The 18,212-nt window shown below is 53.2% G+C and overlaps 1 protein-coding gene across 1 annotated transcript; it reads left to right on the top strand.

The window, feature by feature from the left end:
• Nucleotides 1-11,877: 11,877 nt before the first annotated feature.
• Nucleotides 11,878-17,511, top strand: LOC130490917 (glucose-6-phosphatase catalytic subunit 1-like). The gene is made up of 5 exons (XM_056864720.1): nt 11,878-12,107; nt 13,224-13,333; nt 15,262-15,367; nt 16,476-16,591; nt 17,000-17,511. The coding sequence occupies exons 1-5, from the start codon at nt 11,878-11,880 to the stop codon at nt 17,509-17,511; spliced, it is 1,074 nt and encodes a 357-aa protein (XP_056720698.1).
• The last annotated feature ends 701 nt before the right edge of the window (nt 17,512-18,212 follow it).

The raw sequence follows: 18,212 nt of genomic DNA, 5'->3' as shown, positions 1-18,212 counted from the left end.
AAGTGTGACACAACAGACTGGTGCCTCCCCAGTTTCAGCTGCCTGCAATATGAGTGTATCCTTGAGATCAGAGATCTGCAGGAGGAGAAACGGGCCCATCTTCCCCAGCAGTCTATACAGTGGTGGAGGGGAGCGTCAGGAAAAGGGCCACGGATGGAGAGGGCGGTTAAGCAAGAGGCGCAGGGCAAAATCAGGCCGGCCTCTCCTTCTGCACAGAAGGGGAATGCTGCGTGCTGAATTACTCTGCTCCGTTTTTTTAAAGCTCCTCCTCCTCCCCCCTACCCCAGTGGCACAAACTATGCACATTGTCCCTTTGAAGGCAGTGGATGAGGGAGGAAAGGGAAGGGCCCACATGTTGGGACTTTGGGGCCACCTGGGTCTTTGTTGTGGCACACCTGCAAGTACTCGGTGAGAGGCGGCTCCTTGCGCAGCCAGGCCAAAACAGGAGGAGGGTTAATATGTAACAACTGTATTGATCGAGAGGTTGGAAGGGGGTGAAGAGGGATCAATTGCCCTTGGCTTCGGGCACCTCTTGCCTGGCACAGCCTGCCTCATTGTCTGTGGTCAACAACGCCCCGTATCTGAGTGAACGTCAGGGAGCGCTGCCCTCTTCAACTTTGGACGGAGGCTTCTGTTACAAACTGTTCTGAGCAGCCCTGTAACAGCTGAGGCCGATGGCTCCCCAGAGCCTGTTCACGTGAGCGCCTGCTTGCTCTCACGGAGACTCTGACCCGAGGCACTCAGGGGCACAAGCACCCGCCTGGCCTCTCTTCCCAGGCAAACATGCCAGTGTTCACTGCCTCTCCAATTGACAGCCCACCTTACTCTAGTGCCCTTGGTGCCAGTTATACCAAACCCAAGATGATGAAATCATTGGGTAGAAGATAACCGCTGGCCTGCATCTTGGGCGCCAAAGTCAGGGGATGCTGCAGCCCCTTCCCTGTCGGCTTTAGAATCAAAGAGGGTGGGGCTGGGGGCCATCACGTGAAGGCATAAAAACCACCCTAATATTTGCCTTCCAGCTTAACAGAGCCCTGCGCTTGAGCATTACAAGATGTCGTCTCCCTGCATATGAGGGCTAGGCTGGCCACAGAGGACCCTTGCGTTTGCCATTGCCAGACTGCTGATTCAGAAGAGCAAGAGAGTGGAAGTAAAAGCAATCTTTGTCCTCCCCACCCCAATGGGAACACCCCCCCCCCCCAATTTCTCTGGGTCTGGCGACGCAGCCCTCCCCTATAAACAATCTCATCCCAAAATCCGAGTCATGAAAACAACATTGTCATTTTTGGAATGATATGAATCGATCCTCGTGAGGTAAGGGGCTTCACTCAGGCCGGGCCCTGTGGCCTCCCCCCGGTCATGTGCCCCCTCCTCCTCTGATCACAGGCTTTGGGCATTCCTCTGGCTGTTGCCCACAGACACCCAGGTTTAGTTGTGTCTGATGAAGGGAGCTGTGACTCTCGAAAGCTCATACGCTGAAACCCCTTTTGGTCTCTAAGGTGCAGCTGCACGCGAATCTAACAAGTTTAGTTTGGCAGCCTAAGGATGGAAATGCTATTTGCTACTAAGGATTCTGAGCTTGGAACACAATGCGGAGGTCGAAACAATCCGGAAGTATCCAGACACTGCTGCGCATGGATCACTCAAAGTGCTTTGTGAGGGTTACCAGGCTTCAGGTGGGACCTGGGCACCTCCCAGAATTACAGCTCATTCCCAAGAAGAAGAATTGGTTTTATACCTCACTTTTTCTCTACCTTTAAGGGAGACTCAAAGCGGCTTACAATCGCCTTCCCTTCCCCTCCTCACAGCAGGCACCTTGTGAGGTAGGGGGGGCTGATAGAGTTCTGAGAGAGCTGTGACTAGCCCAAGGTCACCCAGCAGGCTTCATGTGGAGTGGGGTATTGAACCCGGTTCTCCAGATTATAGTCCGCTGCTCTTAACCACGACACCATATTGGCTCTCCAGACTACAGAGATCGGTTCCCCTGGAGAAAATGGGTGCTTTGGAGGGTGGACTCTATGGCACTGTGCCCCCCCTGAGGTCCCTGTCCTCCTCAGGCTCTATCCTCAAATCTCCAGGAGTTTCCCAACCAGGATCTGCCAACCCTTCCCCCCATCCCCCACCCCCCTGCCATTGGCCAGGGGGGACCGGGCAACGCTAGGAGCTGCTTGCTTCAGTGGCAGGACTCTGCCTGGGAGCACAGGGAATCATCACCCACAGGAAGATGGCACAGAGCGTGTCCAGATTTCATAGGTGGCCAGCCGAGGGTTGCCAGCTCCAGGTTGGGAAATACCTGGAGATTTTGGGGGTGGAGCCTGAGGAAGGCGGGGTTGGAGAGAGGAGGTACTTTAATGATGTTTAATGTCATAGAGTCCTCCTTCCAAAGCATCCATTTTCTCCAGGTGAACTGATCCCTGTCGCCTGGAGATCAGTTGTGATAGTAGGAGGTCTCCGGCCACCACCTGGCAGTTGGCAACCCTCGGCCAGCCACCTCAGCCAGCGGCAGGTCTTGCCCGTGGGCCAGGCACCCAAGACAGAGGGCTTGACTTCCAGGCAGGCTTTTCCCCAGCTGAGCTTCTTGGGAGTCCATCTCTCCTCCTCGGTGAACAAGAGCCCGAATGCCGGGCTGTGGGGGGGAGGAGTGGGCTCTTCCCCATTGCCCCTTGTCCTCCTTGGCCCTCCCTTCCGGCTGGCCCCCTCTCAGACCAAACCTTCCTGTGCCAAGATGTCGAGCTGGAAGACATGAAGGCCAGCTGCTCCACTGGGAAAACCAGGGAGGCCGGCCGGCCGACTGGCTGCGGGGCTTCGTCGGGCAAAGGTTGGCCAAGGGGAGGAGCTGTGAGCACCACCGGGCCCGTTTCTGAGGACAAGACCAGAGCCTCCTTCTGCTGGCTTCTTTGCGCCAGCTGCAAATAGAGGTGGGCATTTCCTAAGCAAGCTGGGGGGGGAAAGCAAAATCCCTCCTCTGCCACCGACCCTCCAAAGGATAAAGCAGGGCAAGAAGTAGGAAAAGCTCCATATTGTTGTGTCCTCTGCCAGGTGGGAGTTTAGCCCCCCCCCCGCATGCCCCTCTGGGCGAGATGATAATAAGTACCCCCAAATCCTTCAAGCACCCCAACACCATCAGCTCCCTCCCTCTTCTACCTGCTCCTCGCCAGCAAGCCAGACGTGGGGGACCTTGGAGCAGGCAAGCGGTGTGGGTTGGATGTTTGGGCTGGGCGTGGATAGCGTGAGGGGGGCCAGGCCCAGGCCGGCAACAGGCGAGGGGGGAGGGGTGGGATGTGCTGCAAGGCCCTTTCCGCCTCCTGGCCAGAGGGTGCCAGAATCCCCAGCAGGGTTTTGTGCTTGAGTTCTCCTTCCCTGGCTTCATGGGTGGGTGGCATGGGCGGGGAGGGGGCTAGAAGAGGCCCTGCTGGGTGCAGAGGCTCCCCAGCACACAAACAGCCGCTGGAATGCTGAACGCGGCTGAGCTCAGCCTGCTGCCCTGACTCCTTGTCTGTTCTGCTTCTAGTTCTCGTGGTTCCTTTCAACTTACGTGCACTGATGCTGTTGGGAATAAGTAGGCTAGTTTTTAATTTGCAATGTAAAATTGGACTGTTCTAAAACACAGAACTTGGTTCATGGTCTTTCCCCCATTTTAGCTAAATTGCAATGTTTGGCAATGAGGAACTGTTAAATTTGCATTCATGTTAATAAATGTACACACACCAACCAGGCATGCTCATTTCTTCCCTCTAGTAGAAAAGGCCAGACTCTCCCCTCTTTGGCCCGTCCCTCCTTCCCTTGCTGGCTTGCCTTCTGTTTCCAGTTCCAACAATTGCGGACAGACAGGGTGGGGGGGAAGAGCTGCCGCTTCCCAGAGGTTGCTGGGTAAGACATTGCATTAGGGTTGAAACTCCCCAGAGCCAAAGTAGAACCAAAAGCCATTGAATACTGTTTATTCAGACCAAGCACAAAGACACAGCATGTGAGCTGTTGACTTCACCGGAACTCTTCACCAGGCTGAGCATTAAGGCGTGTGCGGCAGGGCGGGCAGTTCAGGTGATGATTCTGAGGTCCCTCCATCTCCATCAGCATCCTACGTGGAATGTTTTGCTGACTTCACTTGGGCACATCTGGTTGCACCCTTGGCATGCTGGGATCAACAGACAAAATTTTTTGGAAGCAATCCGATGGATTTGTGGTAGGGCTGCCAACTCCAGATTCGGAAATACCTGGAGATTTGAGAGTGGAGACCTGGAGGGTGGGGTTTAGGAAGGGGAAGGACCTCTGAAGGGTATAATGCCATACAATCTACCTTCCAAAGCAGCCATTTTCTCTAGAAGTTGAATAAATGTTTAAAACAATAAATAAATAAATAAATAAATAAATAAATAAATAAGCAAGCAAGCAAGCAAGCAAGCAAGCAAGCAAGCCATGTAGTCTGGAAATCAGCTGCAATTCTGGGAGATCTCCAGTTACCACCTGGAGATTGGCAAACCAAATTTGTGGCTCCTGGAGCAGATCCAGGCTCTCTCTTTGTGTCCCCTCCCTTTATGTCAGGGATCATTGCGCTCTCTGACACCTTTTCTGGTGCCCTGCCAAGTGTCATTAGGAAGTGGGTGGGGCCAGGTAAGGCTTTTCCCAGCAAGGCTTCTATTGGAGATTTGATTGGCTGTGCAGATTTTTTAAAATGTTGCTTTGGCAGCAGCTGCCACCACAGCACAAGGATCTACACTGTTGCTGAAATTAAAATGGGGCAATCATTTTGCAGCTGGCTCCGCCTCCTACAGCAGTCATTTTGTGGCAGCCATTTTGTTGCTGTGCCCACCATGCCGGGTCAGAATTCCAAATGAACCCACAGGCTCAAAAAGGTTGGGGATCCCTGCTTTATGTATAGGTTAATTTACAGACCTGTTTCTCTGCACATTTGGGGAGCCCCGTAAGTGGACAGAAACCCACATTTTTTCCCCTGTGAGTTAATCACCAGGTATTTCCCAGCCCGGAGCTGGAAACCCTAATGGAGCTTGAGGAGGGTGGGGTTTGGGGAGGGGAGGGACTTCAATGTCATAGAGTCTAATTGCCAAAGCAGCCATTTTCTCCAGGTGAACCGGCTGGAGATCAATTGTAATACAGAGGTCTCCAGCTACTACCTGGAGGTTGGGAATCCTAGGCTCCATTGTGCTCTTTTAGGATTGTCATGGGATCACCCACTTAACTATTAGATATAGGTCAAAACCATTGGCTGTTTTGCCTTGCGATTCTCCCGCAAATGTAGCAAATCTCTGTTGAAACACATGATCATCTCCAGCCTGCAGGTCCAACCTACCTCCGTTGTGCAACTTCCTCTGGTTTTTCCGTCCCACTTTTTAAGCGAAAATAAGTTTTATGGCTATCATGGGTGCTTGCTGGTGCATTTCTCAGCACGTGGGTCGACTCCATTGCATTCTGACACGCCTCCAACAGACTCTCCCCCCCCCACTTCACTTCAGCCATTGCTCGCCAACACACACACACATACCTTTCTGCTGCCGGAAGGAACAATGTGAGAAGGAACGAGAGTAGGTCTGCCCCCCTCCCCGCCAAGAACGAAGAAGCAGCCCTCCTCCACAGCCTGCTGGAAGCCTCCCCACACACCCTCAGAGCTCTTTCACCGCCCCCCCCCCCGCCACCTCGCTGCACTCTAAAAAATTCATGATGCTGGGTGTTGTGTATGTATTTAGTAGGGTAGTAAGCAAGGGGAGACCCAGGAGCTTGAGCTCCGCACGAAGGATCCTGAACCCTCCTCGCCCGATTGGCTAAGCAAACGGATCCTATTGGCCCTAAGCCAGCATGTCCCATCGGTCACCAAGAGGGTATTCCCCCCCATCACGGATCGGGGGGAGTGGCCGCAGGTGGCCAGGGGGGCATATAAGCAGGGCACGTTCAGTGTGTAAGTTAGTTCTGTGCTGAAATCAAATAAAGTTGTGTTGGTGAACTCCATCTCTGATCTCGTGAATCCTTCCCACGTGGACTTAACAGTGGCGACGAGGACTGGAGAGCGACCCGGCTGACCTGCTGAATCACTCCCGCTCCGCCGTTCGTAGTGACCGCATCGCTGAATCACACGCCGGCTGTCCCACAGCTACCGCCTCGCTCCGCGACCTTGCTGTGTCCAGTAGGCAGCCCGGCCCGATTGCTGATTCACTTAGATTCTTGGGAGAGACGACCACACCGCACTCATGGCCACCATGGGTTCGTTGGAGGCATTCGACATCTCCAACCCTGGCGACTGGGAGAGCTACGCTTCCCACGTCTCCTTCTTCATGGTGGCGAATATGTTCACGGACGCTGAGTAGAAGCGGGCAGTTTTCCTCAGCGTCTGCGGGCCCCGGACATTCCAGCTGACCCAGACCCTCGTGGCCCCTGCAAAGCTCGAGGAGACCGCCTTCGACACCATCATGACGGTGCTGGGCGGCCATTTCACCCCTCAGCCCACGGTGTTGACCCGCCGCCATGATTTCCACTTCCGCAAACAACACCCTGGGGAGACCGCTGCTGAGTACCTCGCCGCTCTCCACCAGATCGCACGGTCCTGCGCTTTCTCAGCCCTCGACGAGATGCTCCGGGACCGGTTCGTGTTCGGCATCCAGGACGCGAAGGTGCCTAGCTGCACGAAAGGGAAGAAGGAGGCAACGCTGGCACTGGCCGTCGAGGAGGTGACTGCGGCAGAGTCTGAGGACCGTGACGAGCGTATTGGGGACCACGCCGCCGCCTCCTCTGCCAGGGGCTCAAGAGAGACTGCGCTCGTCCATTTTGGACACGCCAGCAACGGCGACTCCAGTGACGAGGCCCACAAAATGACTGCCAGGGCGCCCAAGCCATGGGGCCCGGCTTCTAGGGCCTGCGCCAGCTGCGGCGACCTCCATGACCGCCGTACGTGCCGATTCCGCGATGCTCACTGCAGGGTGTGCGGGTGTTCCGGCCACATCGCCAAGGTCTGCCGCTTGTTGAGGAAGCCGTCTCGCCCGGAAAAGAAGGATGGCACCGCCCGACTGGTCCACGCTCTCTCTGACAACAACGACTCCGGGTCCCCGTGCCGGGACCGCTGCGATCGCTGCCGCGTCCACACCCTTGCGCTGCACAAGGTCCACACCGTTGACAAGCTCTCGACCACCGTCTTCATCGAGGGGGCGCCCTGCGAGATGGAAGTAGATTCTTAACACTGGGTGAGGTGTTTTGGGGTTTTTTTTTGCGCAGGCAGGTAAAAACAGATTCAAGAGCAGGGGGGAGATGTGAAACCATGCTTGCAGAAAAAAAACGGATGTTTTATGTTTTATGTTGATGCGACGGTATACCGGCATTCCAGTATAAAAATTTTTTTGGGAAAAAAAAGAAACACTAGGTGTAAGGTCAACCCATTTCCAGCCTCAGCCAATCACAAAGCGGTGACGAGAATGACAACCACTCCCCAAGTAAACTCACGGTGCCACGCATGGGAACATCCCTCCCTGATCATTCGTGGGATTGATGCAGGGCGGAATTCACCTTGCATTCGTTTTTTTTAACTTGGAATAGAAAAGCGTGAGAAATTAGAGGGACAAACAAATGACATCATAGCCATGAGTAAACAATAGGGTTACCAGGTCCCTCTTCACTACCAGCGGGAGGTTTTGGGGGCGGAGCCTTAGGAGGGTGGGGTTTGGGGAGGGGAGGGACTTCAATGCCATAGAGTCCAGTTGCCAAAGTGGCCATTTTCTCCAGGAGAACTGATCTCTATTGGCTGGATATCCACTGTAATAGCAGGAGATCTCCAGCTACTACCTGGAGGGTGGCAACCCTAGTAAACGACCTTACTAGAAGTAAAATGCTGGTGGTGACTAATTGGCTTGCGCTGCCCCATTGACTTCATTAGTGCTGGTGGAGCGCTCTTCCCTGTGGACTGTGCCAAAAACACCCTGCAGAAAGGTCCAGATGAAGCCTGGTTAGAGTTTGCTCTTTTCCTTCAGTTATCTGACTTACAGGAACACCACCCCCTGTGACTCCTAAGAGTGGGTTTTGGCTTTGGATGGGGCACAGAATGAGCCGTGCGAAGCAGCTGGCGGGTGGGGGGGGGGAGGTCAGAGAGCGGCTGCTGTTGGACCTTCCTGGATTCCAGTTCCACGTCTGCACTGTCCTGGCCTTTGGGGACATGGCCGTTGCCTACGCAGACTGCGGTGGGTCAAGGGCCCCCCGCTTGGACTTTCGTTGCTGAGCAGAGATAAGCTGAGCCTTTTCACTGGCTAGCCACAAATCATTAACCCTGCTCGTCCCAGAGACACTGAGTGTGGACAACATCATGTTTTGGAGGGGAATGTTCGTTTGGATGCCACAGCCTGCAATGTTATCAGGGCTTCTAGGAACACATGAAGAACAGGCAGCACCAGTAATAAACAGGAAAAGGACATCAATTTTCCTCAGGAAGAGGAATTTGGATTCAGATACATAGTGACAGTCCTCACGTGCTTGCTTCCCAGAAGAGTAAGCCCAGGGCTTAGCTAAAATGAATTTTCCTTTCCTCTCCAACTTCTTGGCTCCAGGTCTTACAACACACACATGCACCCCACACCTAGTTCTGGCCTTATCTCAGGGTTCCCTGGGTGATTATTGGGAATTGCCCTTCACATGTCCTGCTGCCAACTCTGGGTTGAGAATAGGGTTGCCAGATCCTTAGGCTTACCAGGTCCTGTCGGTCCATGGGTGGGAGGTTTTCTGGAGCGCACGCACCCTGCGCGACGCACCTGCGTCACTTCCGGGTTTACTCGGAAGCGATGCGGACACTATCAATCTCAGCCGAAACTCTATGGAAACCATAGAGTTTCGGCTGAAGTTGCAAGAGCGTCCGCGTTCTTTCCAGGTAAACCCGGAAGCGACGTAGGCGTGCCACGCATGCACACGTGCACATGGTGCCCGCCAACCCTCAGCTGGTCGGCGGGCAGCCCGGTGTATTGGTGGGATTTTACCCACCACCACTGGGCACTTGGCAACCCTAGGTCCCTCTTCGCCACTGATGGGAGGTTTGGGGGACTTCAGTTAGGGTTGCCAACCTTCAGGTACTAGCTGGAGATCTCCTGCTGTTACAACTGATCTCCAGCTGATCAGTTTACCTGGAGAAAATGGCTGCTTTGGCAATAGGACTCTATGACACTGAAGTCCCTCCCCTCCTCAAAGCCTGCCCTCCTCAGGCTCTGCCCCAAAAAACTCTTGCCGGCAGCAAAGAGGGACCTGGCAACCCTAACTTCAATGCAATAGAGTCCAATTGCCAAAACGACCATTTTCTCCAAGTGAACTGATCTCTACTGGCTGGAGATCAGTTATAATAGCAGATCTCCAGCTAGTACCTGGAGGTTGGCAACCCTAGTTGAGAAATTCCTCTAGATTTGGAGGTGGGACCTGGAAAGGGTGAGATCTGAGGAGGGAACTCAGCAGGGTATAATGCCATACAGTCTCCAAAGCCACCACTTTCTCTGGGAGAACTGATCTCTGTCAGGAGACCAATTGTAATTCTGGGAGATCTCCAGACCTCACCTGGACACTGGAAGCCCCTGCTCACGTGCACAGTTCCCATTCCTACACAGTCTAATGAAACGATCTCTCCCCCTACCAGGGGACTTGGATTTGGGGTTCCTTAATCAATAGCTGCTGCCTGTCTTGGTAAAACCTGCTAACTATTTTGGCAAAATGAGGGAAATGTCCCATTAGACTAGTGGAACGGTCCCTGATCTTGTCTTGGTTATACTTCACCCCCTGCTTCCTGCATTTCACAGGTCTTGTCCTACTGAGAATCCATCACCTGTATTTGGGCTACAAAAGTTTGCGCCAGAATAAAATCAGATTAGAGTTTAAGGTGCCACAAACCTCCTGCTTGGTTTTGCCACAACAGATAAATGCAGCGGCCCCTCTGGAACACTGATCTCTGGGGCCACTGGTGTCTGGGGCGGTCTCTCCTCCCACGCCCCATCTCGGATTATTCACTTGGCAGGATGTGCTCTTTCATTCTCGTGGGGTACAAAGCAGATCCCGTGTGGTTGTGATGCTCTGTATTTTCCTAGACATTTCAGTCTGCTGAAGGTACCCCAAGTTCCTCTCCCTCACGCTAGCCCACCCTTGTCCTGGTATCCATCCTGGGGGGAGGGGAGTTTCAAGACTCTTGCAGAGTATGTTCATCACCTCCCGACATTTTCACTAAACAAATGGCAACTTCCTTAATTTTTAGGATTAACTTTTTTCCTACCGCTATTAAAAAAAAACCTCCAAAATGCAGCAAAACCTGCCTTGCGAAAGGTGTTAGCATGTCTGTGACATGGTGCTGCTCCAGTCTGCCGATGCCCACACCCGAAATGGCCTCTGTCAAGTAGCTTCAGTTGCTATTTCTTGCTGCGGAGATCAGAAAGTGACCCTCGGCAAGGCAGGATCAATGACGTCCCCCAAGACTGACTCAAGTCAGCATTGACTGTCTGGACCATGTGCAGGCGGTGGCCTGAGAGAAACTGCTTAGCATGAACTGGAGCCAAGAAAGGCAGAGCCCATCTGGAGATGAAGGGGCCCGAAGAAGGCTTGTGTGTGTCCAAAGCTGGGCTCTTCTCAAGAACGACAGGCCTCATCCTCTTTCACTGTTTGGAAATCTATTTTTTCAGAGAGATGCAGCAAGGAGACAAACTGGACATATCTTAGAACCAGTGCCGAGGGATGTGTGTTTCTCAAGGCCAGATGTACAAAGGCTGGCTGTGTTATCTGTTCTTAAGGAGAGATGCTCTCAAGACTGATGACCTGATTCAGGATGGCAGAAATCCAAGCAGGCTGCAGAGCTCTCTCAGCTTGGGGAACAGGCAATAAACTGCCAGGTGAGGTTCAGCATTAGGGATGCCAGCAGCCTCCTGCTGGGACCTGGGGATCCCCCGGAATTACAGTTCATCTCCAGACTACAGAGCTCAGTTCCTCTGGAAAAAAAAGGCTGCTTTGGAGGGTGGACTCCGTGGCATTGCACCCCACTGAGGTCCCTGTCCTCCCCAGGCTCCATCTAAAAATTGCCAGGACTTTCCCAACCTGGATCTGGCAACCATATCCCCCCCCCCCAATTCTCCACTGGTGGCTAGGGGGACGGGACCTGGCAACCCTATTCAGCTTAAGGGTCAAGTGATGCACTTTGGGACAAAAATCCCTAAACACAAACATACAAGATGGACTCTTACAAGCATTTCAGAGAGGGAGAGGTAAATATATGTCATTCTGGACCCTCAGACCTGAGCAATGTACAGTGATTGTGCTATAAAGAGGAGGGAAACCCCCCTCCCCATCTTCCACCCCCTCCCCAAGTCTTTGCAGGCCCTGCTGTTCCCTGTTGTGTTTTAAATGTCCATTAATGTTAATGACGTTTAGATAGAATTGTTGCAGCTGACTTGGGGGGGGGGGCGGGGGGGGCAGGGTAGCTGGGTTACCTCTCTCTACCATTTTAAAACCTGGAAAAGTATGCATCATATAACAAGTTGCCTCTATCTCCAAATGGGAGAGCATGCCCAGAAGAAAAGGTAATGATGCCTGTTTTTTAGTCTTTTTTTAAAACTGGGGTGGGGTGGGGGAATAGAGATTTAATGTTTGCATGATTGCGTCACTGCAAAGAGTTACCACCACCACCATGATGGCATCAGGCTGTTTGGGATGGCTGGTTTGTCCCCCTTACATAAATGACTCTAAACTTGTTTGTCCCAAGCCAGTGGGGGGAAGCACCTTTGACCGGGAGCTGTTTTGTGACCAAAGTGATTTTAGGTCCAAAGCTCAACTTGCCGCACACAATAGGGGATAAAAGGCTGTGAGACGGAGCCTGGGGAGGCGCTGTGCGGTTTCAGCCCAGACCAAAACAGGCGCTCAGTCACCGGCAGCATGGAGGCCGGCATGGACCTCCTTCACCACTCAGGCATCCAAGCCACACACTACCTCCAGGCTAGCTACCCAGGGTCCCAGGATTGGTTCCTCTTTGTCTCTTTTGCTGCTGACCTCCGAAACACCTTCTTTATCCTCTTCCCCATCTGGTTCCATCTCTGTGAGGCTGTGGGCATCAAACTCATCTGGGTGGCTGTGATTGGTGACTGGTTGAACCTTGTCTTCAAGTGGTGAGTGGCTTGCCCATTCAGCAGAGCTCTTGCATTTGCTCCAGGCTTCAGCCCCAGAATTTCAGCCCCAGGGCTCAGCCTTGGAGTGAGCCATGTTGTTGGCAACAGAGAATGCCTCTGGCATATGCAGAGTGCTTGCCTTCCCCACTGAGTCACCAGCTGTGGGTGTGTGTGTGTGTGGGGGGGGGGGTTTCAAGGCAAGAGACAATCAGAGATGGCTTGCCATGGCCTCCGTGTGGGCTGAGAGAGTTCTGAGAGAACTGTGATTGGCCCAGGGTCACCCAACATGTGGAGGATTGGAGAATTGAGCCCAGTTCTCAGCTCTTAACCACTACACCATGCTGGCTCTCACCAGCTAGCTCCTGCCTATTTGGGAACAGGAAGGAAGGTCTTCCACCTTGCATTCTGGCACCACTTTTTGTTTTTTACAAATGAACCTAGGGATGCCAGCAGCCTCCAGGTGGGACCTGGGGATCCCCCGGAATTACAGCTCATCTCCAGACTACAGAGATCAGTTCCCCTGGAGAAAATGGCTGCTTTGGAGGGGGGTCTCTGTGGCATTGCACCCCACTGAGGTCCTCCCCAGGCTCCATTCCCAAATATCCAGGCATCTCCCAACCTGGATCTGGCAACCCTACGCCCCCCCCCACCATCTCCAGCTGGTGGCCGGGGGGGGGGACACCTGGCCCAACCCTAACCATTGCAGGAATGGCCACACCATGCAGTTCATTCCAGCTGCTTCTTGGAGTATTTAGATCAGCTGCTAGGGTGGCCTGGATGAGACCAGATCTTCTGCCCCCCCCCCTTCATTCTCTCCCACCGTCTCTCCCTCCCCCTTCCTCCCTGCCCATTCAACCCCAGCCTGGTGGTCGGTTTTCCTGGGTCTAAAGGAGGGAGGAAAGGCCCTCAGTTGTCCCTGTTGAGACAGCCTCTTGGAAAAAGGAGGGTTTATTTCTCAGGCAGACTCAACAGGAAGCGGTGGGTCCTCGCTCTGCCCAAGGGGGTGCCTTGTCTAGCAAGGCTGTATGGCTGCCCTGGGGCATGAGGCTTTGTTTGGCTTTGGGCTCTAGCCACCACTGCTCTTGGGGAAGCCCCTAATTGTCCTTCTTCCTGCAGGATCCTATTTGGACAGAGACCCTACTGGTGGGTGCACGAGACCGGTTTCTACCACAACACCTCAGCCCCTTCAATCCAGCAGTTCCCTGTGACCTGTGAGACCGGCCCAGGTGAGATGCCAAAGCACCCACTGCACTGGGACGAGGCAAGATGGGGCAGAGCTGAGCCCAGGGAATGAGGCCCCACTTGGGTGGGGTGGGGGACTTGCTAGCAGGATACCTGTGATTAAGGGATGGAAGCAGTATTTTAGCCTGGTTACATTAGGCGTAGCTGTCAGCTGCCCAGAATCCAAGGGAGATGTTATCTCCCTTCTGCTGTTATATTCAGGATCCGTCTAGCCCAATCTTTTATCTCAGGCTGAGTACCTTTGCCAACTCTGGCTTGGGAAATTCCTGGAGATTTGGAGGGAATTCAATTTCTCCTAGTTTCAGAGGGCAGCCATGGGAATCTGCAGAAGAACAGCTGGATTCGAGTCCAGGAGCTCCTGAGAGACGGAGAAGATTTTCATTTTGGTCTCTAAAGCAAAAATCTTCTTGGTCTCTAAGATGCTACTGGACTCGAATGCAGCTGTTCTACTGCAGACCAACATGGTGTTAGGGCAAAATAGGGCTAGAACAGAGAGACCCTTCAGACCGGAGTTCGATAAATCAGTTTATTTGCAGCTGCAAATAAAGACTAAAGCAACGCCCCCCCCCCCCCATCAAATCAGGGCACTGTGTTGGGGGAGAAAGAGCCGTTCAACCCTTTCTCTCTCGATAGGTCTCTGCATGTTTGCCCACTGCAGTCAGATTGCAGCTCTCTCTCTCCTTCTATAAAATCAGAAAAACAGCACAGGAAAAATGGTCGTCCTCCACATGCCACTACCTTAATTTAGATCCCTCCACAGTTGCTTTGATCTCAAGAAAATGTTTTGAAGATGCAGGATTAGTCTGACCCTGAGATGCCTTTTCAAATTTGAGATGTCCGAGTTTAAACCTCAAACTTCCTGCTTGCAAAGCACATGTTCTGCCAACAAGCCCCAGCCCCCTCTGTATTTATTTATTTATGTCCTTGTTTAATTCATACCCCACTTTTCTCCTCAATGGGGACTCAAAGCGGTTTACATCATTCGCCTCACAGCAACCTTGTGAGGTAGGTCAGGCAGAAAAACTGTAATTGGCCCAAGGTCACACAGTGAGATTCCATGGCATGAGTGGAGATTTGAAGCTGTGTCTTCCAGATTCTAATCTGACACTCTTAATCACTACACCACGCGGGCTCTCTGACTCCCTCTCACCCTGGCTGCGTGTGCACGGGCACCTCTGCGTCAGTTGGTGGGTGGCTTGCATAGATTAATCAAGGCAGGGTCTCAAGATAATCCCCCGTGATTAACCTAGACCTGCCGTCGGGATGTGTGATCTCTCTGGGCCTGCTGCCCTTCCCAAGACGTGACAGACCCTTCTCCTGGGTAGTTTTGCAAGATTTCTTCACCCCCTTTTCCATTCCATTCTTTTCTGAAGGATCAATGAAAGACCTAAATTTTAAAAAATAAAAAGTATGAAAATCCAAATTTAAAAACAAAGAGCAATCAGTCAAACACCAAATTAGCTGCTTTCTCAGCCCAGTCTCAATTGTAATAAAATCTTAGCTAAACCTACATACCCCTCCCCTAATTTCTGTTGAAGCCCCAACATACAATATTTTTTTTGCTAAATGTGGAAATCTCTCAGATATTCCGCAAAATGCTGCTGAAGTTCTGTGGCATAGGCTTGCCAACTCCAGTTTGGGAAATTCCTGGAGATTAGGGGTGGAGTCTGGGAAGGGCAAGGTTTGGGAAGGGGAGGGACAGAGTCCATTCTTCAGAGCAGCCATTTTCTCCAGGGGAACTGTTCTCTGTGGTTTGGGAGACCAGCTGTAATTCTGGGAGATCTCCAGGCCCCACCTGAGGTTGGCAACCCTACTCTGGCAAGCCTCCAGTGGGAGAGAAGTCTACTACTGAAGTCCACACCTTTGGGGGAAAAGTAGGGGCCAACACCTCTTGACTTTCTCCCCACTGTAGGAAGCCCCTCTGGACATGCAATGGGTTCCGCTGGCGTGTACTACGTGACTGTCACAGCCATTCTCTCCCTCATTGTGGGGAACAAACAACCGTCCTGGAAACACCGGTGAGCGGTAGTATCTGGAGGAGTAACAAAAGATGCACTGTGAGCTGGAGGCAGTGGTGGGAAAGGAGACTCCGTCTCATGGTGCGAAACCGGGCAGTTTTGCTCCAGATGGCTGGCGGTGCTGGAAAGAAAAAATGAGGCTGGTTGCCCAAGGCCGCTGCCACTGTCAGATGTCTGGGCAAGGAAACAGCAACATCTCACAGGGCTGGATCCAGACTGTATTTCCATTAGCAGATGTTTCTCTCCCCCCTCCCCCCCCAGGCTCCCGGGGAAGTGGGGACCCTGAGGAATGGTATCATGAGGCCCTGAAAAGGACCGTCTCTGTGAGTTGGAAGCAGAAGCCCTCTGCGTAAGGTGTTGACTTGGGGCCTTGGGGGGCCCACCAAAAGACACCCTCCCTAATCTCCAGCACTGTTTTGCTTCCTTGTCCCTTTTAATTAACTGATAAATGGCCAGGGTTGCCGGGTCCCCATTTACCTTGGGCGGGAGCTTCTTATGGGCAGGGCTGGGTGGAGGGATTCCTGCCCACTCCTGATTCCACTTCCGGTTTCCTAGCCCTGCTGTGGAAGCGCTCCACAGAGCGTGGCCACGGCAGGGCTAGGAGGGAGGCTCCAGCCTCCCTTTCCACGCTGCAAGCCAGATCGGGACCAATCAGGCTTGCAGTATGGAATGGGAGGCTGGAGTGTTCCTGGGAGCGCGGGGGGGGGGGGGGGCAGCCTGGTTGATTGGCAGGCAATTGCACGCCACAACTGGGCAGTTGGCAACCCTATAAATGGCCCTTTTGAAAATAAAAAGGCAGAAAACCCACTTGCAGCTTGAGGAAAGGATGGAGAGGCAAGCCAAAGTTTGATTTGTTGGCCTGCACCGCTGACGTTTCAATTGCAAAGCCAGGAGGAAAAGCATGACGGCATGACAATGGATCAGGGCTTGGGGTCTCCCCTAATGCCCAAACCACACAGAAACCGAGCCGTTTGAAAGTGGCTGCCAGGGGGACTCACCTTGTGCCTCACGAGTGAGCTCAGGAGAGGCCGGGCAGAAAGGCATGCCTGCTGGCCAGATGGGTGCCCCCTACCCCTGCCCTCACCGTGCCATTTCTCTCCCTCGGCAGCTTCCTGCAGGCAGTGTTGTGGGCTGCATTTTGGGCCATCCAGGTCTGTGTCTGCCTCTCTCGGGTCTTCCTCGCTGCCCATTTTCCTCACCAAGTCATTGCTGGAGTCATCTCAGGTCAGTTCAGCTCCTGCCTATTTTCTCCCAATCCGCTAGAACCCATTCAGAGGCTGCCACAGCAGAGGGCCTGCACATTTATTCCTTTGCTTCGGTTTCTTCACGAGTACCTGCTGCCCACTGCAGAGTCTGGTTTCTGCCGTGCAGCTTCTTGTGATATGCAGAAAACAAGCTTGGTCTTGGCTATGGGTCAATGGGCGCAAGTTCCAGAATGAGGTTGGGGGAGCTGAGGGACACTTGTGGAAATTGGCTTCTCAGAGCCAATGCAGGACTCTTGTTAGCCTTGGAGAGACCAAACCTGTTTTACAAAGCACATCGCAAAATGCTTTGCTAGCCTCCCCCCCACCCCAAGAATGTTCAAGAGCTGGGAGCATGAATGACGTCTCTGCCCCTTCTCCCCCACACCAGGCATGTTGGTTGCTGCATCTTTCCAGGGTATACACGCCATCTACAACGCCAGCCTGCAGAGGTACGTGGCCACGACTCTCTTCCTCTTCTCCTTTGCCCTGGGCTTCTACCTCCTGCTCAAGGTTCTGGGTGTGGACCTCCTGTGGACCTTGGAGAAAGCCAAGAGGTGGTGTGAGAACCCGGAGTGGGTCCACCTTGACACGACGCCTTTTGCCGGCCTCTTGCGCAACTTGGGCATCCTCTTTGGACTCGGCCTGGCTCTCAACTCCCCGATGTACCTGGAGAGCTGCAGAGGGAAGCGAGGGCAGCGGCTGAGCTTCCGGCTGGGCTGCATCGCCGCTTCACTCCTGATCTTACACCTCTTTGACTCTTTCAAGCCTCCTGCCAAAGTGGAGCTGCTCTTCTACCTGCTGTCCTTCTGCAAGAGTGCTGCGGTGCCCCTGGCAGCTGCTGCCCTCGTCCCTTACTGTGTCTCCCAGCTGCTCAGCCAGAAGGACAAGAAAGCCGCGTAGCCATGGCGCGCTGGGCCGGCCTCAGCAAGGGAACGGCTCCAGTGCAGGACCTCAGAAGCCAACGGACGGGGCCCGTGGCTCTTGCCTCGTGGCTCAGGGCGAGGCTGATCCCTGTCTCCCGAGACGCTAATCAGTCCCCCATCCTCTGCCAAGAGCAAGCCAGCCCCATGCCTGGAGAAGGGCGACGTCCCTGCTCTGGATTTGCTCCACAGCAGCCAGTGGCCCGCCACGTTCCCTCAGGTGAGCCAAAGGGGCTCTTTGTTTGAGGACATGATGGGACGTTGTCGCTGGGGGGAGGCTCGTCTTCTGAGCCACACCGTGTTCTGGAAGGTTCCTCAAGGGAAGAACAAGGACATTCTTCTTGGCCAACACCTGTCCAGCCAGTATTATTCAATCTCTGGGGACACAATGGGCGGTGGCCTGGCCTCACAGGATGGCTGGCATTGTGGGCAGGGGGGGGGGCAGTAAAGCCCCAGGATCTGTCACAAGCTAGAGCCAGTTGTTTTTTTGTAAATGTCTACGCACCATATTTCTATACTTCTACGTAGATACTTTTGTTATGAATAAAGCACAAAGTCTGTTTGGTTAAGCAGTCATTTTCTGTTAAAAAAATTTAAATTATTAAATTATGTGTTTGTTTTAAAAAGTTCCGCATAGCACAGTAGTGTTCTTTCCTCATCTATTCTAATTAATCATAAATA

Source organism: Euleptes europaea, chromosome 18, assembly GCF_029931775.1.
Source record: "Euleptes europaea isolate rEulEur1 chromosome 18, rEulEur1.hap1, whole genome shotgun sequence".
Taxonomy (NCBI): Eukaryota; Metazoa; Chordata; class Lepidosauria; order Squamata; family Sphaerodactylidae; genus Euleptes; species Euleptes europaea.
This window is presented reverse-complemented; position numbering and strand designations above follow the sequence as displayed.

Coding starts and splice junctions, on each gene's coding strand:
- LOC130490917 (XM_056864720.1), top strand. CDS start 11,878: ATGGAGGCCGGCATGGACCTCCTTCACCACTCAGGCATCCAAGCCACA. Junction 12,108..13,223: donor TTGAACCTTGTCTTCAAGTG/GTGAGTGGCTTG, acceptor TTCTTCCTGCAG/GATCCTATTTGGACAGAGAC. Junction 13,334..15,261: donor GACCTGTGAGACCGGCCCAG/GTGAGATGCCAA, acceptor TCCCCACTGTAG/GAAGCCCCTCTGGACATGCA.